At 43.9% G+C, this 27280-nt stretch overlaps 1 protein-coding gene across 5 annotated transcripts in view; it reads left to right on the top strand.

Annotated features, from left to right (window-relative positions):
* The window catches only part of KCNH7 (potassium voltage-gated channel subfamily H member 7), a 385987-nt gene that overhangs the window by 14938 nt on the left and 343769 nt on the right, over nt 1–27280 (top strand). For all 5 annotated transcript variants that reach the window (XM_073545747.1, XM_073545745.1, XM_073545746.1 and 2 more), the window contains exon 2: nt 5695–5925. In XM_073545747.1, the coding sequence (XP_073401848.1) occupies nt 5695–5925 (231 nt within the window). The remainder of the gene's footprint in view (nt 1–5694; nt 5926–27280) is intronic.

Here is a 27280-nt window from a genome sequence, read left to right as displayed (position 1 = left end):
TATAAACTTTTTTTTTATATAGTAGGTACTGCATATTGGTCGGTAGGAGTCAGGATCCTGAGACTGCCATTGATTGGACAGAGCATCGCTCTAAAGTCCGCAGCTCCTGCTTGGGCTACACACAAAGAGCGGTGTACCGGCTCAATAGTAAGTCAGTGGGTACACGCAAAGCTCTGTGAGAATAACTATGCGCACCCATGGACGTACTATTGAACCGGTACATCGCTCTTCTCTGTGCGTGCAGCTCATTCAGGAGCAGCAGTCTTTAGTGCGTGGTATTATGACCGATCTGTGGGGGTCTCAGGGCTCAGACCGACTCGGATCAGAAACACTCAATAGTGCGTATATTATATATATATTTTTTTTAACAAAATGGCAGTTACAACTAAAGAGAAATCATTATTATCAGATTTTGGGGGTCCAGCTGCATGCACCTCCAGCGATCATATGTTAGCAAGTCCAACAACAGCGGATTGTAGACAGTATGTAAGAAAATGTAGATACTGCACACATTTCCCTTTGAAGACATATGTATCGTTGCAGTGTCTCTTAATGTGTATTGTGACGTGTGTTATTGGTGATAGTATGGTTGTGTACCCGACAGTAGGAAGAGTTAAGGTTAATGTTTGTGACTAGCCCATAGTGGGAGGGGCTAAACTGCAAGGACAGAGACCGTTTCCTCTCAGATAAGGCCTAGTGAGTGCCAGAAGCAGACGTATGGTCTGGATAGTGAGCAGTGCTGCATGAAGTGGGTGTCCTTGATGTGAGTGCAGACCGAGACATGGAGTAGAAGAAGGAAAAGTGATCGAAGGTTGGAGGGATGTATTGGCGATGAGTCCTGGGACAGGATGCCCTGAGTTTATAACTCAAAGAGGTAATGGGCCAGGGTAACGTGAGATGAACAGAGGGCCCCGGGCTGGAGTTCCAAGATGTCAGCACACTGAGAACTAAGTACCGGCCATATTGGCAAACTAGCTATCTATTGTACTTAGTTCCCACCAAGTTGCTGTTCAGTAAAAAAAACTGATTATTGTTGCCTGGTGGTCTCCATCAACTGTCAACACCTGGTCCTGCTCAACCAAAATCATCAGTAGCATACGGCCTACAAGGGCATAGCGCCCACCATAGAAAAAGCCCACACACCCAGCCAGGACCTCCATCTTCATATAATGGTCCCGGGTGTAATAGACGAGTACTTCGCCCAAGGTTACCGCAATGCTACAAGTACATGGAGCAGGACACCGCAGCTCTGTTCACTGTGTAAGGGTCAGTCTTAGTTTTTGCAACGCTGTTCCCATTGAAATGAATAGAAGCTGAGCTGCATTACACGAGAGCGGCCAGTAGACAGTGTAAAGAGCTGTAGCGCCAGGCTGTGTACATCCAGCTGCTGATAGACCCTCTAATAGCTGATCGTTGGCGGGGCCAGGAGTCGGACCACCAATGTTCTGATATTAATCAATTATCCTGAGAATAAACAATCAATATTAAAATTCTGTACTGCCCCTTTAATTCAAACATGTTTTTATATTGAGTGAGTGAAAGTCTATCAAAGTTTATCTTTTTGGGGGTTTTTTTTTTTCACTTCTGTTTGGGAATATATTTCATTTAAGAGGAGAAAAAATATTTTAGCTACTTTTGTCACAGAACAGAATGACTCTGCCAAAAGAAAAAAGATTTATATCTATTGACATAGAGAATAAGTGAGAACAAGCCGGCTGATTGTGATAGAATGTTACAATTATTCATATGGAAATTGATACATTCTAGCACTGAGCAAATAAAAAAAAACCCTTTATCCAATTCTTGAGTCTATTCCAACACAACCTGGCGAATGTGACAATCACTAATTCTCACATTAATTCATATTAACAGAAGTGACATTGTAAAATGAATGCAGAGAGATGATTTAATTAGCTTTATGTAATCAAATGCAATGGGAAAGTCGGCGCGTTTTCATAAACGAGCTGTAAGAAAAACTTTTTATATTAGTGGGAAAATCATAGCAAAATGAAATTTTAATAATCCTTAAGTATAAAATTACTAATGCACATAGAAAAATCCCCCCAAAAGTCCTTGATTTGACCTCTGCTATAAAGGTGTTGATGTGAGAAAGCCAAGTGACAGCCAATATAGATGTCACCATGGCATTCATAGGGCTCGCTACCCCAGCTTTCCTAGACTGCGAAATGGTTTATATGCATTCATTTATACAGCAATATTATCACAGGAATTACCTAATGGCAACTTGCGCTGGTAAAATCCATTTGGCACACAAGAGAAGCCCGTTGAACTCTGGATGCGAAATGCGTTATTTTTCATGAAGCTTAACTGAACGCTGAAAAATAAAGGCCGAGGCCTCATACACTTTGTGTCTAGTTGTCGGCCGAACAGTGGCTTGGCCACTACTTATCTCTCCAGACTCTGTTATACACAGAAGCGCTCACTCTGCCGAATGCTCTTGTGTTCCCTACGAGAGAGCAGCTGTCAGACTCCCCTGGCGGTGTCTTAGCTCCTTGAGAATAAAAGGGTCGTCAGTGAAAAAAAAATGGAACACGCCTGATCCATAGCTCCCCCGACATTGGTTGTTTGGAGAAAGTTGCGAGGCCTCCCTACACATCAGACTGTGGGCCAAGCTCACCGATATCTTTGGGTTTGGCCGACATTAGTTTAATGTGTACTGGAACCTTTATTCTCACTAAGAACAAAGAGGGAGATATTTTTTTTTTTTTGCCATAGAGCATTGATTTAAAAATATGTAAAGTGACTCACACCAGTCAGACTAGAGATCAATCTTTAAGGGGCACTGTGTGTTTCAGTGTTTTTGCCCCTCATCAGCACAGTTTGATTCTGGTTGATTGAATGAGATGTCTTAGATGCAGCACAGGGAGTACCAGCACTGATTGAAATGACCAAACAATGAATGGAGACTGATGAGGTAAAAAGCAACAAACATTGCTAGCTACAGATGGGTATCTCATTTTGTTGCCATTAGTCACTTTTGCATATTTCTTAAGAATAAGTCTCCATACATAGTTGGGTCTCTTCAATCAGAGCTATTACTCTCTGAGCTGTATCTAAGACATCTCATTCAGTTAACCAGAATCCTATTCCGTGCTGATGAGGGGCAAAACCACTGAAACACACAATGTAACCTACAGTTGCGTCTCTGGTTTGGCTGGCATGAGTTACTTTACATATTTTTAAAAAAGTACTCTATGGGAAAAAATAAGTCTCCATACATAGTCGGGTCTCTTCCATCAGAGCTGGTACCCCCTGAGCTACATCTCATTCTGTCAACCAGAATTCTACCTTGTTCTGATGAGGGGCAAAAACACTGAAACACATAGTGCTCTCTACAGATTTGTCTCTGATTTAGCTGGTATGAGTTAATTTACATGTTTTTTTAAAAAAAAGCTCTATGGGGAAAAAAATAAGCTCCAAACATAGTTGAGTCTCTTTAATGAGAGGAGGTAGGTCTCCTCGAGCCGCGTCTTTTCATTTCATTTAGCCGGTGCGCTCTATAAGGGGGTTCTCTGGTTTGGCATGGTTTGGTATGAGCTACTTTGCATACTCTCTATCTATGAGAGCTCACTAGGGTGACAACCCTTGATCAATAGTAGAGGTCTCCTTGTGTTGGGGCATCGTATTTTAGCATTTGTCACCTAAGGATCCCAACGCTGCCAGGCAACAATATTTACAGGGCAAATAATATTTAATGTGGATTTCCACATGTATTTATTTTCTAATGTAGATGAATCTGAAATCTTTCACTTGGTCTTATTTATTTCATAGATTGAGAAGGGTCCCATGTCCAAAAATATGGAAATATATCAAAGGGGCGATTTTAAAGTAGAAATACTGGGAAGCTATTTTCTTGAAACGGCACCATAAAAGCAACATTCAGCTGCATTACCAGACTCTGCCTATGTACAAACATGGCGCTGTTTTAGATAAACCATCCTAGATTCGAGAAAAATGAAAAATGTTTTTCCTATCCATAGCTATCCCCAGAACAGGGCTCTTCAGCACTGTCTGAATAATACAGTCGTCATTTATCTGCACCTTCATCCCATGCAATGTATAGTGGACTGCTGGAGATGGGCAAGTATAGCTTTCTGCTATTCCCGGCAGTCCCATAGACAGTGAATGTGGCAAATATGCACAATATTCAACCTCTGCTCTATCCTCTATATCTCTGGGGGGTCCCAGAGGTAGGACCCCCAGCGATCATTAAACTACCTTTTATCCACAGTAATGGGGATAAAATGATTCAATCTTAGTGGAACCTCTACCATATTTTTTTTTCCATACAATACAGTTGAATTTCTTCTTATAAGTTGGATTCTCAGAGGTTATTTTCCCATTTTACAATTTCTAATGCATTTTTTTTAAATAAAGCTAAAATGTTATGTAAAAAGGGCAAAAAGACCAATAATGGCCTAAATGTTACAAGTTTCTTTTGAAAATGATATGATTAAAGATCATAAATGCAGGACGGTTAACCTACATAGGTTACCATATTAGTCATTGAAGAAAAAGAATCAACACGGCATATGTAATCCTTTTTATTTAAGGTATTTTTTTTCTTTTACAAGAACCTTTTTAATACCTTCGTGGTATTGCATGCCTGTTTCTAAGGGTTTCTCCATGCCAGTCTGGACTAAAAACATGCTGATAGAATAATTGCCTTCTTGTGATATTATCCCTGGTGTCAGTGTATCTGAAGCCAATTAATTAAATGATGAGCTCCTCTGGGGCTACACATTATCGGCAGAAGGTCCTTAAATGTTTTTCAGCAATAATCAAAGGATAATGATTTTTATACTTTATACGTATGTGGCTTCTGTAAGGCGCACATCAAATGTTATCTGCTTTCCTGCAGTAGGATAGTGTCCTTCCCTGAAAGTAAGAGATGAGTGGTTCCTGGGTAATGGCTTTGAAACAAAATCATCTTTCGGCACTCATCTTGGGATATCTTGAGCCAAGAGAAAGTATGATAAACACATTTGTATGCCCCACATTTGTTCATAGTTTGAAATGAGTGACACTAAAGCAAAGCTTAGTCCACGCTCCTATAAGGATGTATTTCACACCTCCCTACAGCACTGCAGGTTGAGGAAAGTCTAGGTTGCATAGTAGCCCCGCCCCTGAGGAGTCAGGCAATTCTGCCTATTCTATAATAACTTGAGAAGGCGGTTCTAAAATGATTTTCAGCCATAAACAGTATAAAGCATAATGATTTTTATACTTTATACATATATAACTTCTGTAAGGCACACATCAAATGTTATCTACTTTCCTGCAGTAGAATAGTGTCCTTCCCTGAAAGTAAGAGATGAGTGGTTCCTGGGAAACGGCTTTGAAACAAATCATCTTTCGGCACTCATATTGGAATATCTTGAGCCAAGAGAAAGTTTGAAGAATACATTTGGACGCCACACATTTGTGGTTCATAGTTGGAAATGACTGACACCAAAACAAAGCCTAGTCAACGGTCCTATAGGGATGTATTTTACACCTCCCTTACAGCACTGTAGGTTGAGGAAAGCCTGAGTTGCATAGTAGCCCCGCCCCTGAGGAGTCAGGCAATTCTGCCTATTCTATAATAACTTGAGAAGGCATGAAAAAATAAAATAATGGAATTGTATTCTCCAATGCTGTTTCTTTTAATCGTAATTTATGTTCTTGTTACAGATAAAAAATTCATTATTGCAAACGCCAGGGTACAGAACTGTGCAATTATTTACTGCAATGATGGATTCTGCGAGATGACAGGATTTTCGAGGCCGGACGTCATGCAGAAACCTTGCACTTGTGATTTCTTACATGGGCCGGAGACCAAAAAACATGACATTGCCCAAATAGCTCAAGCCTTGCTGGGGTCAGAAGAGCGGAAAGTTATAGTCACCTATTATCATAAAGATGGTAAGTCCGGTAAACAAGAGCTCTTAAATTAGCCTCTATATTTAGAGTACTATTGATTAATCTGTTTAAGTCTGTCGTTGGCGCGTTCCAGGATTCTGTTGATGTCTTTTATGGATGTTGTGTTTAAAGCCATCCTGAGGGACCAACTATAGGACAGGATTTAAAGGGAGTGCTTGGATAGAGGTCAAATGACTTTCAAATCATTATTCATCATCGCTCCTTAACACATGACTAGGAGAATTCCTAAAAATAGTAATTGTGCCCCTCTTCTATGTTACTGTATTTCTTGATCAATTAAAAACTCCCGTCACCAGTCTAAAATTTTCTATTGGAAATTAAATGTGGAAAAACAATTGAAATTTCCCTTTGCGGCATTTTTTATGTTCAAGTCTTTATTTTTTAAAGCAAACGTGTTACCAGATTTCACAGTGCAAAATGCACATATTATTAAATCGATATTTTGGACCTGATGGGGCTGGTGTAGTGTACTTTGACAATTCATGTCATACTGGCTGTACGATCCTTTTCTGAAGTTTCTACTTAATCTCCCTCTGCTTAGCCTGATTGACAGTTTCCCTCCTCCTGCTGCTGCTGGGATATAACACTGTGCAGTACATGCTGCAGCTGCCACTTAGGCTGGATGAGTAGAGACTGAATTTGGGCTCATGAACTCTCCCTCGAAAGAAAGACTTATAAAATGCTCATTTTGATAATGGGATTAAACAGCCATTCTAATATTGTTTTTTTTCTAAATAAGTACACTAGTCATATCAGGTCTAAGAGATCCATTTAATAAGGTATGTAGCCTGTATTCTAAGGATTCTCTTGGGGTGTGTCTTCAGGCTGCATTAATAATTACCCTGTGAGCCATGTCCCCTTTTCAAAGAACATAAAAATGCCCGTATTGGGCACATTAAATTAAAAGGCTGATATCTCTTTAACCATATGTCAGATTTAAAAAGAAATAAGGAATATTCAGAGGAGCAGCAGGAGTAAAGAAAAAGCAAAAAGTGAAAGCTTATGACCTGGTGATGGCTCCTCTAAGTGTTCATCTTCCCTGTAGTGCCCCCACAGGGAGAAGAAAGTATTGCATGGTGCAGAATCAGTGTAGTGACAGCTCAGATCCTCCTAGTGTTCCTTGAATTATGTTGTTTTAGCTCTTGGTCTTATATTTGCAAAGTTATCCTCAAAGTTTAAATACTTGTCACTTGGGTTAAATATGATGGACTATTTTTCATGTTATAAAGTTTATATAGTGTTTCGGCGACTGTGTGGACATATTTAATTGTTAATTTTGAGTAGTCTCTTTAAAAAATGTACATCAATTGAAAATCTCAGCTAAATGTGGTGACGTGTGCCTTCCTAGCCGATAAGTGTTTAGGAGGTAAAGCCGCTCCCGCAGCTAATTTGGTTGTTTAAGTGACCAAAACTTTAGAAGATCCAACGGCGGAGTGAGAGGTTAAAGCTGTTGTTGCACTGGTTTCTTAGGGATGAAAGTACCCAATTGAGTCAATGTGTTTGAGATTGGGGTTTGTTAGTTATCCCCAACATAGAGTGTCACCAAAATAATTTGTTTTTCATTTTCGCAGAAAGATATTTTATGCCAGGAGTCCTGGGGGTGGAGCTAAAGCTGTGGAGGGTCACAGTGTTCTGGATATTACAATGCCTATTCCTCAGTGATAAGAACCAGAACGCTGTGACTCTTAGCTACGTCAGCACCGCCCCCATGACTCCTGTTGTGTTCTTCATAAGAACCAGATCACTGTGACTAATAGCTACTACAGCACCACCCTCATGACTCCTGGTGTGTTCTTCATAAGGACCAGAACACTGTGACTCTTATCTATTTCAGCACTGCCCCCATGACTCCTGGTGTGTTCATCATAAGGACCAGAACACTGTGACTCTTAGCTACTACAGCACCGCCCCCATGACTCCTGGTGTGTTCTTCATAAGAACCAAAACACTGTGACTCGTAGCTATTTCAGGACCGCCCCCATGACTCCTGGTGTGTTCTTCATAAGAACCAGAACACTGTGACTCTTTGCTACTACAGCACCGCCCCATGACTCCTGGTGTGTTCTTCATAAGAACCAAAACACTGACTCGTAGCTATTTCAGGACCGCCCCCATGACTCCTGGTGTGTTCTTTATAAGAACCAGAACACTGTGACTCTTAGCTACTACAGCACCGCCCCCATGACTCCTGGTGTGTTTTACACATATTAAGTAGCTAAGAGTCAGTCTTCTGGTTCTTATCACTTATCTAAGAACAGCTACACTTTATGATATGAAAAAATAAAAATATATGTATTTTTACAAGAGATTAAGTATCTGATTAAAACATATAGCAGGTCATGGTTCCAATTTTGTAAAAAAATAATCTCGTGACTGGCTTCTTTTTACTATGTGTGCGATATTAAAACAGCTTCAGTGTGTTTCTCCGAAGGCTTTAAAATACATAATTTGTAAAACGATTTATATATTATGAAAATGATGGTGGTAATTTATAACACTGTAAAAATGGAAAAAAAAAAATACATATACTTCTTCAATCAGAAGCGCTTTTTTCGTGAGCCCCAGGCTGCATTTTCCTCCAGAGATCTCAATGGTAATCTGACTTTGCTGACTAATCACTTAACAGAATCTGACACAGTAGTCTCTGTTGCTCCTGTTTGCTTTGCTTCCCCTGCGATCAGGTTTTGTTTTTTTTTTCTCTCTCTGGCTATTTTTCAAGCACGACGTTTTTAATAATTCTTATGTAAAATAAATTGTGCTGCCAAACATCTAGTTCACGGCATGGGAATATGGAATGCTTTGTGTCATTTTAATATTTTCTTTATTTTGAACCGTTGTACGTAAAACAGAAATTCCTGTTTATTCAGGTAGTTGTCATCGCTCAGATGTGCACTAAACAGAATGGAAGTGAGTCGATCGAAAGCAAATATATTCAACGATAGAAAAAAAGTCAGCTGTTTCCAAATTCGGTTTTCCAATTTCTGGTCATCCCTATTTAAAGGAAGGCTGTTACCAGAAAAATGTCCTATTGTTTAAAGCAAGTTTTTGTATTTTTCTTTTCTCCGAATCATGAGTATCTGGAGAAGAATAACCTCATGACCCAATATCAACATGGGTTTACAAGGGGCCGTTCCTGTCAGATAATCTGATAAGCTTTTATGAAGAGGTAAGTTCCGGACTGGACCAAGGGAATGCACTGGACGTGGTGTACATGGACTTTTCAAAAGCTTTTGATACGGTGCCACACAAAAGGTTGATACATAAAATGAGAACAATGGGGATAGGGGAAAATATATGTAGATGGGTTAAGAGCTGGCTCAGGGATAGGAAACAAAGGGTGGTTATTAATGGAGCACACTCGGACTGGGTCACGGTTAGCAGTGGGGTACCACAGGGTTCAGTTTTGGGCCCGTTTCTTTTTAACATATTTATTAATGACCTTGTAGGGGGCATAGAGAGTAGAATTTCAATATTTGCAGATGACACTTAACTCTGCAGGGTAATCAATACAGAGGAGGACAATTTTATATTACAGGAGGATTTATGTAAACTTGAAGCTTGGGCCTGATAAATGGCAAATGAGCTTTAATGGGGATAAATGTAAGGACATGCACTTGGGTAGAACGAACAAGATGTATAATTATGTGCTTAAATTGTAAAACACTGGGCAAAACTGTCACTGAAAAAGACCTGGGTGTATGGGTGGGCAACAATCTCACATTTAGTGGCAAGTGTCAGGCAGCTGCTGCAAAGGCAAATAAAATAATGGGGTGCATTAAAAGAGGCATAGATGCTCATGAGGAGAACATAATTTTACCTCTATATAAGTCACTAGTGCGATCACACTTAGAATACTGTGTACAGTTCTGGTCTTCGGTGTATAAGAAAGACATAGCTGAACTGGAGCGGGTGCAGAGAAGAGTGGCTGTCACGCTCACCTCCCCGGCTCCCGCTCGTCCTGCGGCTTCGGCGGCCACTGCTCTGGCTGCCGCGGCTCTCCCTGGCCGTGCTCCTGCCGCCGCTTTGTCTGCGGCTCCTGTCGTCATGGCACCGGCGGCTCCTGCTGCCTCCCGTTCCTCCACACCGCTCTGTTCACTCCGGCGCTTCCGGTAATCTCGCCCCGCCCCCACTGCTGGCGCCTGTCCATCAAATGCCTCTCCTCCTGTCCTGCGGCCGGCCTCTGCTCCCACTCAGGTATGCAGGCGCACGCCCCCCTAGACTAGGCGCCCTATCCCTTGGCCCCATGACTCTACTGCACCCTGACCCGGAAGTTCTACAGCGTGCCCTATATCAGGCAGCCCCTCCCTATCCTCTCTGCCTGACTATCAATTGTGGTTCACGTTCTGATATCGGGTCCACGTTTCCCTACTTGTTACCCTCCTGTGTTCCCTTCCTGGTCCAGTCCGTTCCTGCCTTCGTCTGCCTGTTCCAGTGCCTCACCCGCTACCTGTTCCTGCTGTCTCCCTGGCTGTCCACCACCATCCTCGCGGCTACAGCAGTCTCCCGTCTGGTCGCCTGCACGTCCCCTGCCTGCGTCTCCCTGCGGTTGTCCCCAGGTATCAGCCTCCGCGGCGATAGTCTCCCCTGGGTTTGCCCCTAACGCTCCCTGTATAGGGGGTGGTACACCTGGCCAGCTCGCCCTAGGGAGGTTCATCGTCGTGGTCCTGAGGGTTCAACTCCCAGAGCTCTCCAGCCTCACAGTATAGTCAGGCAATGGACCCCGCTGGTACCTCGACCCCGACTCAAAAGGAACTCCTGTTCTTACGAGAGAACCAAACGAGGATAATGTCCTTCCTCAAATCTATGGAATCCCGTCTGTCGTCCTTAAACTACATGGCCTCAGTGGATAACAGTCTTCTGGCTCTCCAGACCGTGGCCTCTGCTCCAGCCCAGGCGGCAACCCCCCACCCACCACCCCATTTGGCGAAACCCCCATGGTATAACGGCGATCCCAAATTATGTGGAGGGTTCCTAAATCAATGTCAGCTACACTTCGAGCTGTCCCCTCTGCAGTACCCTACTGATCGGGCCAAGGTGGATTTTGTTGTGTCCCACTTGGAGGGTGAGGCTCTTGCTTGGGTAAACTCTCTCTGGGAGTGAGACGACCCCATTGTCTCTCAGCTCTCCATTTTCCTGGACACCTTTCGGAAGGTGTTCGATGAACCAGGTCGCTTGGTCTCTAATACCGAGGTGTTTAATCTCCACCAGGGCGCGCTCTCGGTAGGTCAGTACCCTATTCGGTTTTGTACCCTGTCCTCAGAGTTGGGGTGGAACAATGAGGCCTTGGTGGGAGCCTTTTGGCGGGTACTCTCTGGTCGAGTTAAGGACGAGCTAGCGGGGCGAGATACTCCAGCCTCCCTGGAGGATTTGATCTCCCTGGCCACCTGCATCGACCTACGCTTTCAGCAGCGATCCCGCGAGGCTGCTAGGGAGAGAAGACCTCGCGTTCTTCCAGCCGCTCGTAGTCCGCCCCACTCCCGCCCAGTGTCATCTTCTGCGGCTCCTGCACTGGAACCCATGCAAGTGGATCGTCTCAAACCGGTGGAGGAGCGTCGGAGAGAAAGGATCGAACTGCTTCTATTCTGGGAGTGCATCCCACTTCCTTCGCTCCTGTCCTATACGCCCGGGAAACGCCTCCGCCTAGGACAGGTAAGAGAGGCCTACCTAGGTAATTGTGATTCCTCTCTACCCTTGATTCTCTCCGTTCTTTTGCACATAGGCCCCAAACGTTCCTCTGAGTGGGCTTACATTGATTCGGGCGCAGCGGGCAACTTTATTCAGTTTGAGGCGGTTAAGAGACTTCGGATCCCTGTCCGATCCCAGGAGACTCCTCGGCAGATTGCTTCGGTCGACGGTCGACCCTTGCGGATGTCCGTTACTCAGGTCACCAAAGAAGTGGAACTTCAGATTGGAGCCTTACACCAACAGAAGATAGTCTTTTTTGTGCTGCCCTTGCTATCTCATACCATGCTCTTGGGCCTACCCTGGTTGAGAACTCACGAGCCTATCTTGGACTGGCGCTCCAGGGGTTTCCTGCATTGGGGACAGTCGTGTCAAGACAGATGTCTGTCTTCCGTTCAACCGAAGAACTTCACGCCTCCCACTTCGGTCTCTACAGACTTACCTTCGGCCTATTGGGCTTTTTCGGACGTCTTTAACAAGAAGGAGGCAGAGGTCCTGCCCTCGCATCGGCCTTATGATTGCCCAATCGATCTTGCTCCAGGGTCTACTCCACCTCGTGGTCGGATCTATCCTCTATCCCCCTCCGAGACTCTGGCCATGACCGGATATATCCAAGAAAACTTGGCCAGAGGCTTTATTCGCAAGTTGTCTTCACCTGCAGGAGCCAGGTTTTTTTTCGTCAAGAAGGATGGATCTCTTCGTCCCTGCATTGATTACCGGGGCCTCAATGATATCACCATCAAGAACAAATATCCGCTGCCTCTCATTCCGGAGCTGTTCGACCGTCTACGGGGAGCATGGGTCTTCACGAAACTGGATCTCCGAGAAGCTTATAATCTAATCCGCATTCATTCCGGAGACGAATGGAAGACCGCTTTCAATACCCGAGATGGCCTCTATGAATATTTGGTCATGCCCTTTGGCCTGTGCAATGCTCCCGCAGTGTTCCAGGAGTTCATCAATGACGTGTTTCGAGACCTCCTCTACTCCTGTGTGGTGGTGTATTTGGATGATATCCTTGTAATTTCCTCGGACCTGGCTACCCACAGAAAAGACGTCTGCCAAGTTTTACTACAATTAAGAGAGCATCGTCTCTACGCCAAACTCGAGAAGTGCGCCTTCGAGCAGTCCTCTCTGCCGTTCTTGGGTTATATCATTTCTGACTCTGGCCTACGTATGGACCCGGGAAAAGTGTCCGCCATGCTCAAATGGCCGCATCCCCAGGTAATCAAGGCGATCCAACGATTCCTTGGTTTTGCCAATTACTACCGGCAATTTATTCCACACTTTTCTACCTTGACCACTCCTATCTCCGCCTTGACTCGAAAGGGAGCAAACCCTCACCTCTGGTCCCCAGAAGCTGAAGAAGCCTTTCAAACCTTGAGGCAAGCTTTCGCCACAGCGCCCGTACGCCATCGTCCTGAAGTTAGCAAACCCTTTATCCTTGAGGTAGACGCATCGGCCATCGGTGCCGGGGCGGTTCTTTCCCAGAAATCTTCCTCCGGTCGACTGCTCACCTGCAGTTTTTTCTCTAAGATGTTCTCCACCGCAGAGAGAAACTCTCTGCCTTTGGTGACAGAGAGCTGCTTGCCATCAAATTGACCCTGGAGGAGTGGCGGTATCTTCTGGAATCTCAAAGCAGATGCTTTATCCAGGTCCTTTCTGGTCTCCGATAATGAAGAAGAGCCATCACACATTGTGGACCCCAGTAAAGTCATCATGGTCGCACTCATTAGCTTGACTTCATTGCCCACTACGCCATTGGTGACAGAGAGCTGCTTGCCATCAAATTGACCCTGGAGGAGTGGCGGTATCTTCTGGAAGGAGCTGTAAATCCATTTAAAATCTACACCGACCACAAGAACCTGGCATATATCCAGTCAGCACAAAGACTTAATCCCCGGCAAGCCAGGTGGTCACTATTCTTTGCCCGGTTCGATTTTGAGCTGCATTTCCGGCCCGGTGACAAGAATCTCAAAGCAGATGCTTTATCCAGGTCCTTTCTGGTCTCCGATAATGAAGAAGAGCCATCACACATTGTGGACCCCAGTAAAGTCATCATGGTCGCACTCATTAGCTTGACTTCATTGCTGCCGGGTATGACCTTCGTGCAAGAAAACGAGAGGAAGCAAGTGTTACGCTGGGGTCATGCCTCCAAGCTAGCCGGCCATGTGGGCCTCAAGAAAACGCTCCTTCTCATTTCCCGTTTTTATTGGTGGCCATTTCTTCTTCAAGATGTCCGAAGTTTTATTGCCTCCTGCCCATCGTGTGCCAGAAATAAGGTCCCTCGGCACCTACCCTCCGGACTCTTACACCCGCCTCTGATTCCTTTGGCTCCCTGGCAGCACGTTGCAATGGACTTTATTACTGATCTGCCTCAGTCTTCTCGCCACACCGTCATCTTGGTCATGGTGGATCGGTTTTCCAAGATGGCCCATTTTATTGCTCTGCCAAGCTTACCCTCCACGCCTGAATTGGCGAGGATCTTCGTCACCCATGTTTTCCGGATTCACGGCATCCCCAAGCATATCGTTTCCGACAGAGGAGTTTAGTTCACCTTGTGGTTTTGGAGGGCCCTCTGCAGTATGATGGAAGTAACGTTGGACTTCTCCTCTTCCTACCATCCCCAGACCAACGGCCAGGCAGAACGTACAAATCAAATCCTTGTGACTCATCTCCAACATTTTTCCAACGCCCACCAGAACGACTGGTCCAGCCTACTCCCGTGGGCCGAATTCACCTACAACAACCATGCCAGTGAGTCCTCCTCCAAATCACCCTTCTTTATTGTCTACAGGCAACATCCAGGTGTTCCTCTGCCGGTACCTCCTGTCTCGGGTGTGCCGGCGGCCGATCTTCTGACCGAGGAGTTCTCCAGGGTCTGGCAAGAGACCAAAACCGCACTTGATCGTGCTCAGGGTAGGATCAAGAGGCATGTCGATAAAAACGCCTGGATTCTCCACTGTACCTACCAGGAGATAAAGTATGGCTATCTTCAAAATTTGTCCATCTGAAGCAACCCTCGTATAAACTGGGTCTTCGGTATATAGATCCGTTTGAGGTCTTGGCTCGTATCAATGATGTGGCCTACAAGTTAAAACTTCCCGCCTCGCTAAGGATTCCTAATTTTTTCCATGCTTCTCTCTTAAAGCCTGTTATCCTTAACCACTTTCATCCTTCCACTGGCCGCTCTCCCCCGCCTGTGTCTGCACAGGATGTCTTTGAAGTGAAAGACATTCTTGCAATGAAAAGATTCAGAGGTAAGACCCTCTTCTTAATTGACTGGAAGGGTTTCGGTCCCGAGGAGAGATCTCGGGAGCCCCGGGAAAGCATTCAGGCTCCTAGTATCCTAGCCAGATTCCTTTCTGGCCTTAAGAAGAGGAGGCGTAAGGAGGGGGGTACTGTCACGCTCGTCCTGCGGCTTCACGGCCGCTGCTCTGACCGCCGCCGCTGCCGCGGCTCTCCCTGGCCGTGCTCATGCCGCCACTCTGTCCGCCTCTGCTGCGGCTCCTGTCGTCATGGCACAGGCGGCTCCCGCTGCCTCCCGTGCCTCCACGCCACTCTGGTCTCTCGGGCGCTTCCGGTCCTCTCAGCCCGGCCCCACTGCTGGCGCCTGTCCATCAAATGCCTCTCCTCCTGTCCTGCGGCCGGCCTCTGCTCCCACTTAGGTACGCAGGCGCACGCCCGCCTAGACTAGGCACCCTATCCCTTGGCCCCATGACTCTGCTGCACCCTGACCTGGAAGTTCTACAGCGTGCCCTATATCAGGCAGCCCCTCCCTATGCTCTCTGCCTGACTATCAATTGTAGTTCACGTTCTGATATCGGGTCTCCTACGTTCCTTCTGTCTCCGTGCTTCGTACCTTTCCTGGTCTCCCGCTAGTTTCCCTACTTGTTACCCTCCTGTGTTCCCTTCCAGGTCCAGTCCGTTCCTGCCTTCGTCTGCCTGTTCCAGTGCCTCACCCGCTACCCGTTCCTACCGTCTCCCTGGCTGTCCACCACCATCCTTGCGGCTACAGCAGTCTTCCGTCTGGTCGCCTGCACGTCCCCTGGCTTCGTCTCCCTCCGGTTGTCCCCAGGTATCAGCTTCCACGGCAATAGTCTCCCCTGGGTCTGCCCCTAACGCTCCCTGTATAGGGGGTGGTACACCTGGCCCGCTCGCCCTAGGAAGGTTCATCGTCGCGGTCCTGAGGGATCAACTCCCGGAGCTCTCCAGCCTCACAGCGACCAAGGTTATTAGGGAACTAGGGGGTCTGCAATACCAAGTCAGGTTATTACACTTGGGGTTATTTAGTTTGGAAAATCGAAGGCTTAGGGGTGATCTTATTACAATGTATAAATATATGCGGGGACAATACAGAGACCTTTCTAATGATCTTTTTACTCTTAGACCTGTGACGGGGACAAGGGGACATCCTCTACTTCTGGAGGAAAGAAGGTTTAAGCATAATCACAGACGCGGATTCTTTACTGTAAGAGCAGTGAGACTATGGAACTCTCTGCCATATGATGTTGTAATGAGTGATTCCCTAATAAAATTTAAGATGGGACTGGATGCCTTTCTTGAAAAGTATAATATTACAGGGTATATACACTAGTTTCCTTAATATTGTGTTGATCCAGGGAGCTACAGTAGTCTGATTGCTATATGTGGAGACGGGAAGGAATGTTTTTCCCCAATGTGAAGCTTACTCTTTGCCACATGGGTTTTTTTTGCCTTCCTCTGGATCAACATGTTAGGGCAAGTTAGGATAGGATATGGGTTGAACTAGAAGGACTTAAAGTCTTCCTTAAACCTTAATAACTATGTTACTATGTTACTATGATCATTATTTAAAAGAAAAAAAAATCAAAATTTTGTAATTTTCACATTGGCCACTAGGGCTTTTTTTTTACTCATACTTCCTGTCTTTTTAGTAAAAATTTTCAGCAGACTCCTTATCAGCAGAGGCAGGATTATATTGCCTGGTAACACCTCTATACACAGTTGATAGCAAAAGGATCCACCAATGAAGTAGCCAGTGTCATAGCTGATCCTACTCCCCCCTTCTTTCTGGACCTTATCATTGTGGTTAATGTACATGTGTTGTTTCCTGAAACAATAGAATGTTGGAATCTAAAAAAAAAAAGCCCTAGTGGTCAGTGTCAAAATTGCAAGATTTTTTTATTTATCTTTTTTTTAACAAAGATTGCGATATGTTGCAAAAAATTGCCAATTTAAAAAATAAATAGTAAGAAAACAAACAAACCTAATTTAAACAATAGGTCATTTTCTGAAAATAGATTCCCATTAATGGGAATCTATCAATGCAAAATGACTGTTCAAACCACACACAGGTGATCGGAGCACACTTGGTGTGGCCGAGCTGTTCTGTACACCTTTCCGCCTACTTGTTTTTTTTTTCTTTTTTCCTTAAATCTGTGTATTTTAGGCTTAATTATTTGTGCATTTCAGTGTCATTAAATTTTTTTCACAAAGTATAATATAGTAGTTTCATAAAGTATTTGGAATGTCCTTTTTTAATCAGAAAGTATAATAAAGCTTTAGCACATTTTTTTATCTAAAAAAATCTGTATTCTCCCTGGAGTAAATGGAATCTTAAGGTACTGTCACACTTAGCGATGCACCAGCGATTCCGACCAGCGATATGACGCTGTCAGGATCGCTGGTGCATCGCTAAGTGGTCGCTAGTGAGCTGCCACACAGGCAGATCTCACCAGCAACATCGCTGGGGACGGGGGTCGCTACTTACCTGTCACACTAGGCGATCCTGCGTCCTCCCGCCCGGCTCCATGCTCGTCGCTCATCTCTCCCCACAGGAAGCGCCGCAGGAAGCTGACGACGAGAAACAGTCCAGGACGTTCTCGCGCGATCAGCGATAACCAGTGGGGGAGCCGGTTATGGGTAAGTATTACACACAGCGATGTCGCTACCAATATCGCTATAACGTCACAAGTTATAGCGATATTGCTAGCGATATCGCTTAGAGTGACAGGCCCTTTAGGTGCACAATTCTCAGCATGAGGTGCTCTCCCTTGACCGTGAAAGAGCAGCTCCTTAGCCATCCAAGTAATGATGGACGAACATGCTCTGATGACGTCTTATCCGACCATGCTCTGGTGTTATCCGAGTATTTCGGATGTGCTTGTATATTATGTTCAAGTCCCCACGACTGCATAATTTGCGGCTGTTAGACAGCCTGAACACATGTGGGGATTCCCTAACAAACAGGCAATCCCTGCATATGTTCAGGCTGTCTAACAGCCGCAAATCATGCAGCCGCGGGGACTTGAACATAATATACGAGCACATCCAAAATACTCTGATAACACCCGAGCGTGCTCGGATAAGACGTTATTCAAGCACTAAGCCCTGGACTATTTCAGGCACGCTGCTCGTTAATGGCGCGTGTCAGGTCTTCCAATCTAAAGATTTGCACAGGAAGAGGATGTTACCAGCGACAGCCACTGAACGTTAGGCGCAGTAATGTGCGGGCACAGGGCGTGGAACAGAAGTGGTACTTTGGACACCCCAACTAGTTTAGTACTGTAACGACTTCTATTCAACACAAAAGTTAGGTCTACAGTTAGGCGGAGGTCATGGGTGTTCACACTGGGCGCTGTTGGTACATATATTTGTATATTTTGGTCGATATTGTCTGTAGGGAATAAAAAAAAAGTTTGGTTTAGAAAGTTTCCGGATGTTGAAGGGTTTTTTTTTTCTTTGATGGATCCAGGTAATTAAGGTAAAGGCTGACATCTCTCCGCAGAAGTGTCTTCTGATAATTCATATTTTATAAGTTGCCATAGAAAAGCGAAGTTCTAATTTGACGCGTGTTGTTTAGCACTGATGGCGAGATGAAAGTTTTCTGACTTGTTAGTTGTGAGCTGCCTGACATTTTACACACACTAATAAAAAAATAAAGGAAAACTCCTTTTTTCTTAACCCATCCTATCAGCTAAATATAGCTGCGGCAGAACAATCTTTGGCATGGCACGCTGGATCTATTTTTAATTAAATATGTCAAAGTCAGCTGGGAAAATTAGTTAGGCTAATCTTTAATTAACAAATATTGCCACAAATGCATCAGTGCTGAAGGCAAAAAAAAAAAATGCAACCCGGCTATTTCTATTCCTAGACGACTCTTGGCTTTTCTTCTGGCATATGGTGCACATGTCAAATTTTGCAACATGACTTGTCAGCGTAGGCTACTTAAGGTACTCACAAAGCACAGATGCTCCGCATTGTTTTATGGCGTCGACATGTGATGCGCAGTTGATCTTTTCAACCCTTTGATATATAAAAATAGAAGCAGACGTTAATCCGTATAGGGCGGATTTAAAGGAATTCTTACATTTAAATTCTATGAGATATTGCAGAGTAAGGGCTCATTCAGACATTGTTAATTTTTCTTACGGGCAAAATAATGGTCCACGTTTCATCAGTGATTTGGATCAGTTTATCAGTGTTGGGTGAGGTAAAAAAAAAAAACTAATAAAGGTTGATAAAGCGTCTCCTGTCAAGCAGTCCTGGAAGACAGCATGGCATTCAAGTGCTGCCTGTTTTTTTTTGTTTTTTTTTAAGACTTGTGTTGGCAAATTTAGGTCGGTTACTTTGATCAAAACCCGACAAGTCTCCGTGATAAGGTGTGGACCATTATTCCGCAAAAATACACAGACAGGTGGAAAGCCCCATAAACTATAAGAGTTACAACAAAATCAAAAAAATCCAAGGCACCAGAAACTTTTCATAGGGATAAAATATAACTTTTATTCTGTCTTTAAAAGCGTACGGCAGTGTTTACAAATAAGGTAGATGGGAAAAAAAAAGACGTTTCAGCCATAATATGTCTTTTTCAAGACAAAATTACAAGTTTCAAAAAACAGACATAACATCGTTTTTGGATGCCTCGGATACTTTGGATTATGATGCTGCTTTGGACCTTTTGGAGTCATTCCGAGCCTAAACAGAGTGGCCTTTGGTGCGTGAGAAAGACTCTAGAAGAGTTCCAGTTCTTTCCCTGAAAAAACACAGATAAGTAAAAACTTACTTCTGAATAAGGCCTAATAGGAATGAACAAAACTGTAAAATATTTAAAAAAATCCATGTTCCAGAGTGTAAAGGGTCCTTTTTCCCTATATCAGGATCTGGCCTTTGCCTCGGGTGCACCTGCGTGGCTTCTGCATGGTGACCTGTGATCAATAGAGGGAAAAAGCAAGCAATAGGGGGTCCAAACCAGAGGGGAATTATCAGTGACCGAATTGGATCCAAAAAACATAATTTGGGATGGCTAGGGAGAGAGGTTGAGCTAAAAGTCAAAAAGTCCTGTGGTTCTAGATCAAACCAAAGTGTAATTAATCCAGTAGAATGGTCACGAAAAACGCTGGCTCAGAAGAAAAGTATAGTAACCCAAAGGTTCAAGAATTCCTATGGCCAAGAGTGTTTGGACGCCAGAAACGCGTCAGGTATTTATATATTCTTTAGATTCCATGTTTTTAATGAATCTTTAATAAAGCATGAAATAATTTTTACATATCGTTGGACGGATATGACGCTCATTTCCTCCTATCCTTGAACCATTTTTACTCCCATTGACTCTAATGACGTTCGTCTGTGTTCGACGAATATTGCAAAAACAATATTTGCTGCCGATCGTATTCGGAACCGAATCTGAACAAATTCGCTCATCTCTAGTGGTGAGCTCACAATCCCCTTCCTCTCTCCAAGCTATAGTAACCCAAGTTGTGCACCACAGAATTAATATAAATGAATTACTGGTGGAGCGGCACGGCACAGAGTTCTAGTAATAAGCTGCAATTCTTATCCCCAATGGCATAACTTGTATCTTGTGGGCCCCAATGCAAAATCTCCAACAGAGCCCCCAACTAACATGGGTCTTACTAATAGTAATAGTCTTTTCATATGGGCCAAATGGACCATTTAGACCCCATAGGTTCCATGGCCTGAATGCGATTACCCCTGCACCTATAATAACGACACCCCTGTTTATCTTTAGTGCACAAGACAGAGTTGTTGGCCCACATGGTTTTCGTAGACTCTGTATTTCGAAGCTGTGTGCTCTTTGTGTTTCTCCGTGTGGTGCTCCATACTGAGATATTCTACCACGTATTTTACTTTTCAGAAGCCAGGAAGCTCAGGATGAGAAGTTATATAGGTTCATCCCTAAATGGGAATCATTTTACATAAAATTGGGGCAAGGTAAAATTTCCATTGTCCTCAATCTGCAATCTGTGGGGCTTTTGGGGCTCCTGCAATAGGCCTTTTGATACAATAATCCTCTGTCGCGCACAGTATCAGTCTAAATCTCATTTGCAGTCACTTATTGGATTCTCTTCATACAGCTACCTCAAGAAGATTAACAGGGATGCACTTTGCCTTGTGTGCCGTTATGTTACGAGTCATGACTGGCAGCTCCACAAGGCCAGATCTCTGTTTCATGTTACATCAGCCTTGTATCTTGACGTTCCGCTACAAGTTCTTACATTACTCGCTTCCTAGAAATAGGCCTCTCCGGTGTCGTGTTTACATTTTCGGTATATCTGAACGCTCAAATCTAATCCCAATTACCCCTCTAAATTGGAGTCGACAGGGGCTAAATGTCTTAAATTTGTTTTATGACCCGAGTAATAGGAGGTTTAACAGTTCATTGGAAATATCCCATCTCTGTCCAGGTGTAATTCAGAAGTTTCAGTTTTCTTCTTCTACTGGCATTTTTTAATGTGAATCCACATCTGTCCTCATATATATTCCATTGTGTAAAGATATCGATTCACTTGTAGTATAATTGTCGTTTCTTCATTATTTATTCGAACAGTACTTGGATATTTTGACTTTGAGAAGGTGAATCAATATGGTGATATCGAGTCTTTGTGCTAAATTTCATTGACCAGCCCTTAATTTTTTTATAATTGGGCCGAACATCATGTTGAAAAATAAAAGTATACTCCCCTTCTAATCTTTTGTTCCTCCACCCAGAACACCACCAAGTTCACCTGTCTTTTTTTTTCTGAATTTTTCATCAACGGTCACAAGTCGAAGAAGACCTGAACAATATTTAAAGAGCTGTCAGGACATTCATTGGAAGAGGAAACTCTGTGACCGGTGAGGAACCCAGGGAGAGAACTTTTTATATATGGATCCATGTCTTTATGTACAGATATGATGTAGGACTATTGGGTATGGAAGTTGCTATGGGGAGTCCTCAAGGTGGATGCCAAATTGTGATAAAAATCAGCAGAGAAGAAATGCATTTGGGAAAAGCATGAGTTGGGGCAAGCAAAGTCCAGTCTTATACGATGGATTGGTTGAGTAGCATGGTACTTGACAAGTACTAGACATGGAGAAATTACAAGCAGGGACCTTTTGCTAATGCATAGAATGAAGGTGAACGGGAAAGGAAGAAGCCAGGAATGACAGGGCAATGGCTGAAGGCCAGGTTTTTCTGGTGCACAAGGTGACCAGAAGCCTAAACATACACGTGGCTCCAGGAGCAAACGGCAGAAGAAAAAGGATCAAGCAGGAAGCAAAACGGTCAAGGCAGAGTACTGTCGTAAACAGAGGACAGACAGAGGTCAGAAAGGGTGGCAAACAAGAAAGCAAGGTCAAACTATAAGGATCAAGAATAAATCTAGCAAAGCAGATTAGAAGCCAAAATGGAAACATATAAAGTCTGTACTTGGGAGTAAAAATGATTTGGAGGCAAGTCTCCCGGATACGTAGATATCAAATCTGTACACAGTGCTTCATCAGGAGAACACCATGTCTATGTCTCCAAAATGCGTTGTGTAACCATTTCCCTTCCTACAAGACTGCCTCATCCTATAGTTTTCAGAAGATCATTGTCCTCACGGTGATACCTTGTACTTGTCTCTCTCAGCCATAGTTAGAGGTCTATTCCTAGCAAGTGTCATTTTCATTCCCGACTTCCCTCTACGTCATATCTTTTGTCAGGAGTCAGGACATTATTATTTTTAAAAATAGATTATACAAACCCCCATAGCTGGTATTAACATTGTGCGACAGGCAGAATGTGTTTTTTTTATCATGATGTAGGAGTATTTCAGGACAGATGGCAGCTTATTTACCAAGTATCATGTGTGTCTCGGTCGATTGTGTGTTTTGCAGAAGGACTAGTCAGAAAGTGTATTTGCATAGCATACATGAATGTTCCAGGATATCAAATGCCCGCTCTGAAGATGTCTACGAATCCCCTGCGCCCTGCACGTACCCATCTCTCAATCACTTGACGCCTCCTATAATAGATCTACGTCTGGATCTGAGGAGAGAAGGAGCTATTCCTCTCTGATGGATGCAGATCATGTAGTTTCAAGTAAGGAAAACAAAACATAATTACATTGTGGGAGCGATTCATCAAATGTTGTCAATGTTTGGAGCTGCTGTATTATTTATTTTATCAGCTTGCCCTGGTAAGAGACATCACAAATCATTCCCTTAACTCAAATAAGTCATTTTTTTTTCCTGTTCTCTTCTTCACGGTCCAATTGATAGATTTCTTGTGTATTTCTGAAAAATTTATCACAACTAATATGACCACAATTAGAACATTAGAGTGGTTATCAGCAAACTTTTCCAATGCCTTAGGGCTCTTTTACACGTCAATATTCCTGGTACTGGAAAAAACAGTACCGGTGATATCAGTGTACATGTTTTTAATACTTGTGGCATACATGTGGTAACCGTGTGCCGCATCAGTACCACACGTACCGGCGCCTGGGAAGCATCGGTGCTGTTCGCTCTGTTCCGGGGCAGCAGTTGCTGAAGTGAAGACAGATCACATTTCTGTCCCCTACTCGTGCTGCAATCAGCGCTAGCAGGAGAGAATATTGAGAGTTGTATTCAACTAATAGCAGAAAAAGCAGGCGGCGGCTGATGGGAGTATTCATCAGCCACTGCCTGCGCTATAAATAAATACATTTTAAAAAAACGGCATGGGTTCCCCTGTATTTTTGATAACCAGCCAGGAAAAACTGACAGCTAGGTGTTGCAACCTTCAGCTGTCAGATTTAGCAAGGCTGGTTATCAAGAATAGAGAGGTCCCTATGCAGTTTTTTTTAATTAAATAATTTAAAAAAAAAAAACCTTGTGTGGCCCCCCCATTTTTGATAACCAGCCAAGCTAAAGCTGACAGCTGGGGGGCTGGTATTCAGGCTGGTAAGGGGCCATGGATATTAAACCCCAGCCTAAAAATAGCAATTCACAGCCGCTCAGAAAAAGCACATCAATTATATGCACCAACTCTAGCCCTTTGACCGGCTCTTCCTACTTTCCCTGTAGCGGTGGCAAGTGGGGCTCATATCTGTGGAGTTGATGTCACCTTTGTGCATGAAACATAAGGATTCTTGTTCACTTTCCTGGCATCAGGAAACCCTTCTGGTTTTGTAACAAATCTGCGCACAAAAAAAGTGCTAGAAACATGACAAATCTGCAACGTGTGTCCCGTAAGGTGAACATACATTTTAGGCTACTTTCAGACTTGTGTTATGAGGCACAGCGCAGGGCCGCCGCTAAGCCCTGCCACCGGCCGTGCCTCCTCCGGTCAGCTCCTATGGGCGCATGATGCTGCATGTGACCGACGTACCCTATATTTAGCGTTGGGTATGCTGGCTGTTCGCTGGTATGTTTTTGCCGGCGCATGTGCCCTTCTTGCACTGCGCCGAGCGCACACAAATGCGACACGGTGCGTTTGGCGCACGTCGGCGCAGCGCCAAAAGTGTGCATGCGCCGGCAAAAACTTACCAGCACACAGCCAGCATACCCAACGCTAAATATAGGGTATGCCGGTTGCATGCAGCGTCATGCACCCATAGGAGGAGCTGACCAGAGGAGACGCGGCCGGGGGCGGAGCTTAGAGGCGGCCCTGCTCTGCGCCTCATAACGGAAGTCTGAAAGTAGCCTTAGATGGTTATTAGTAGTTCCCTTTCACCTCCATGGGAATAAGTCACTGCAGAATATCAGTAAGAATAAAGAATTCTGGAGGTTCTGGATGAAAATCTGGACACTCATATGCACATTAGAAAGTTAACCTCTTTTTTTTATTTGTTTTTTTCCACCGTTCCCTGGATTGAACTGTTGAATTGATTGATTTCTTGTACAATAGTCAATATTGATTGTATTACATGCACTCTATTATCTTGCCAACTACAACCTTGTTTATTTTCAGTAACAAGAGAATTGATAAAAAAAAGTCAGTTGTTCTTGCCATAGTTCACCTCATTAAAGGGTTGGTCGGATAACAAAATATTGATGACCTATCAACAAAATAGATCATGAATATTAGATCGTTGGGGGTCCAACACCCAGCGCACCCATCAACTGTTACTTTGTAATTGTGTAATCCACCGCGCTATACTGAGTAGGTGTATAAATACAAAAGGGGAGGATACTAGATCTTAAAAAAGGTTGTTAGTTGTTTAGTACTTATAATGAAGTTGATGTGGAATGTTCAGTGTAGGTTGAGATATCTATGTGGCGAATAATTCGCAGATTCTCTGGTGGTAATGATCTCGTTTGATGGTCGGTGATGCTAGTAAGGTAATAACGGTAAATTTAAGTATCCATATATAACGTAAAATAGTTGACACTATTCCTTTTAAATCCACTATACTCACTGGTTTTATCTAAAAATTTCTATTCCTTTTGGAGTGGCGAAGTAGTCTCTTTCTGATAGACCAATAACAGAGTACTGTATAAAAAGAATGGGATTAGGTTTTGATCACTAATAGTGGCCACAAACTTAATATTAAGTCCAAGTTACAGTGGTACGAGTGCATTTACTTGTGCTGGTTTTTAATTTACCCAGGAGGTGAGCAAGAGCAATGTCCGCTGATATAGATACCGTGGTTAAACTCTGATTGTAACCAAAAAGAGGTCCACTATGTGGGTAAGGCTGCTGAACGGGCAGTGGATCCCGATAAGATTCTTTGTGCTGATCTCTGCTGGCTTTATTATAGCCATTGCAGGGGTGATGTCCACTGTTAAAATAAATATGGCAAGCACTAAATGAAGATAAATTCACTGATTCACCAAGTGTACTGGTGCTGCATAAACTTACTGTACTTGTGGTGATTGCTGTGTGTCGCAATCTAGCTGAGGCGGCAGCAACTGGCAGGGTGATGAGAGAAGTAGCGCGTTGCAGGGGAGCGGGTGGGCACCTGCACCTCGTGTACTCCGGCCGGAAGTACCGTCGAGGACGCGGCGGAATCAAGGGGTGGAGCTACTGTGACGTCACAGGCAGAGTAAGGGACGGGTGCACGAGAGGCACAAACCAACCAACGCGTTTCGAGGGGGGCTTCCCTCTTCGTCAGGGCTATGCTGTATGCCTGTTAGCCCGTCCTTATATAGTAGCTCGCCTAACTGGAACCTCTCCCCTTACTAATCTGAGACAATGATCATGGTCTCAGATTAGTAAGGGGAGAGGTGCCACATCAACTTCATTAAAAGTAAGTACTAAACAACTAACAACCTTTTTTTAAGATCTAGTATCCTCCCCTTTTGTATTTATACACCTACTCAGTATAGCGCGGTGGATTACACAATTACACAGTCTATTTAGGTTTTTTAACAGGAGCCGACACAGTCCTGTCTCTTTCACCAGCTGCATCTGAGGTTCTATCTAGATAGGTAGCGCCCGTGTATACTCTTATTTATCAACTGTTACTTGCTGAGCTTGCTCTTAGATCCAGACGTTGCTGGACACTGCAGCACAGTTCAGATTCAAAATAAAAGATGTTCTGCAGCACCCGGCAGTGGCTGCTACACATTGAATAGAGCTGTTTTCACATCAATGGCCACTGGAGCAAATTACAGCTTATCATTGGTGTCTAATGGGATGTCGGACCAACACCAACCTTGTATTGATGATCTATTTTATGGATCATTAATATTATGTCTTTAGATGCTTTTGCTTTTTTTTTTTTTTTGCAGTATTTTTAGTTTTTTCTTGGAAAACCAAAAACGTAGCAGTAGCTCATTAACTGGAGAGTCACAGTTTAGAGTCATTTTTGGTTTGTGGCTTTTATTTGGTTTTGCAGTCAGAGGTAATATTTTATAAACCATCATTCTCTGGGTATGTCATTGCATTTTTCGCTCTAAACTTTGAGTCTTTTATAATATGCGTTAAAAAGCATTGAATGGTACATTAGCAAAAAGATATCATTCAGAAAAAAAACCCCACCATGACCAATCATAAAATTGCAGCATATTTATAGACCTGTTTTGACGGAGTTATACATGGCAAAATGTAAAGCTGTCCGTAAGCGCCCGTGCTCACTGCTGGTTATCCGTGGTTTTCATGCTTAGCACTCATACCTGTGATATCCTATGTGGCTGTGCACATGTCCGATATTTGAGAGGTCCAAAGAAAAAATTAAAGACGTCTAATCTTGATCCGAGTGTTAGATCAAAATCGGCAATGCAAGTCTGAGTACCGCACTCGGATGACAGCTGAGGTCAGTCTATTTTCACCGACCGAAAGAATGGAGAAGGTAGACAAACTTTCTTTTTCTCTCCACCTCCAAGAAAAATTGATGCAAGTCTGGTCAAGGGCTGGTCAAGGTCTGGTCAAGGTCAAACCCTTGGTGGAATAGATCATGATATGGATATTTTAAAGTTGCAG

This window comes from Dendrobates tinctorius, unplaced genomic scaffold, assembly GCF_039654945.1.
Source record: "Dendrobates tinctorius isolate UK_male_01 unplaced genomic scaffold, ASM3965494v1 ptg000143l, whole genome shotgun sequence".
In the NCBI taxonomy this organism is placed as follows: domain Eukaryota; kingdom Metazoa; phylum Chordata; class Amphibia; order Anura; family Dendrobatidae; genus Dendrobates; species Dendrobates tinctorius.
Note: the sequence above shows the minus strand (reverse complement) of the source record. Positions and strands in the feature narration are given on the sequence as shown.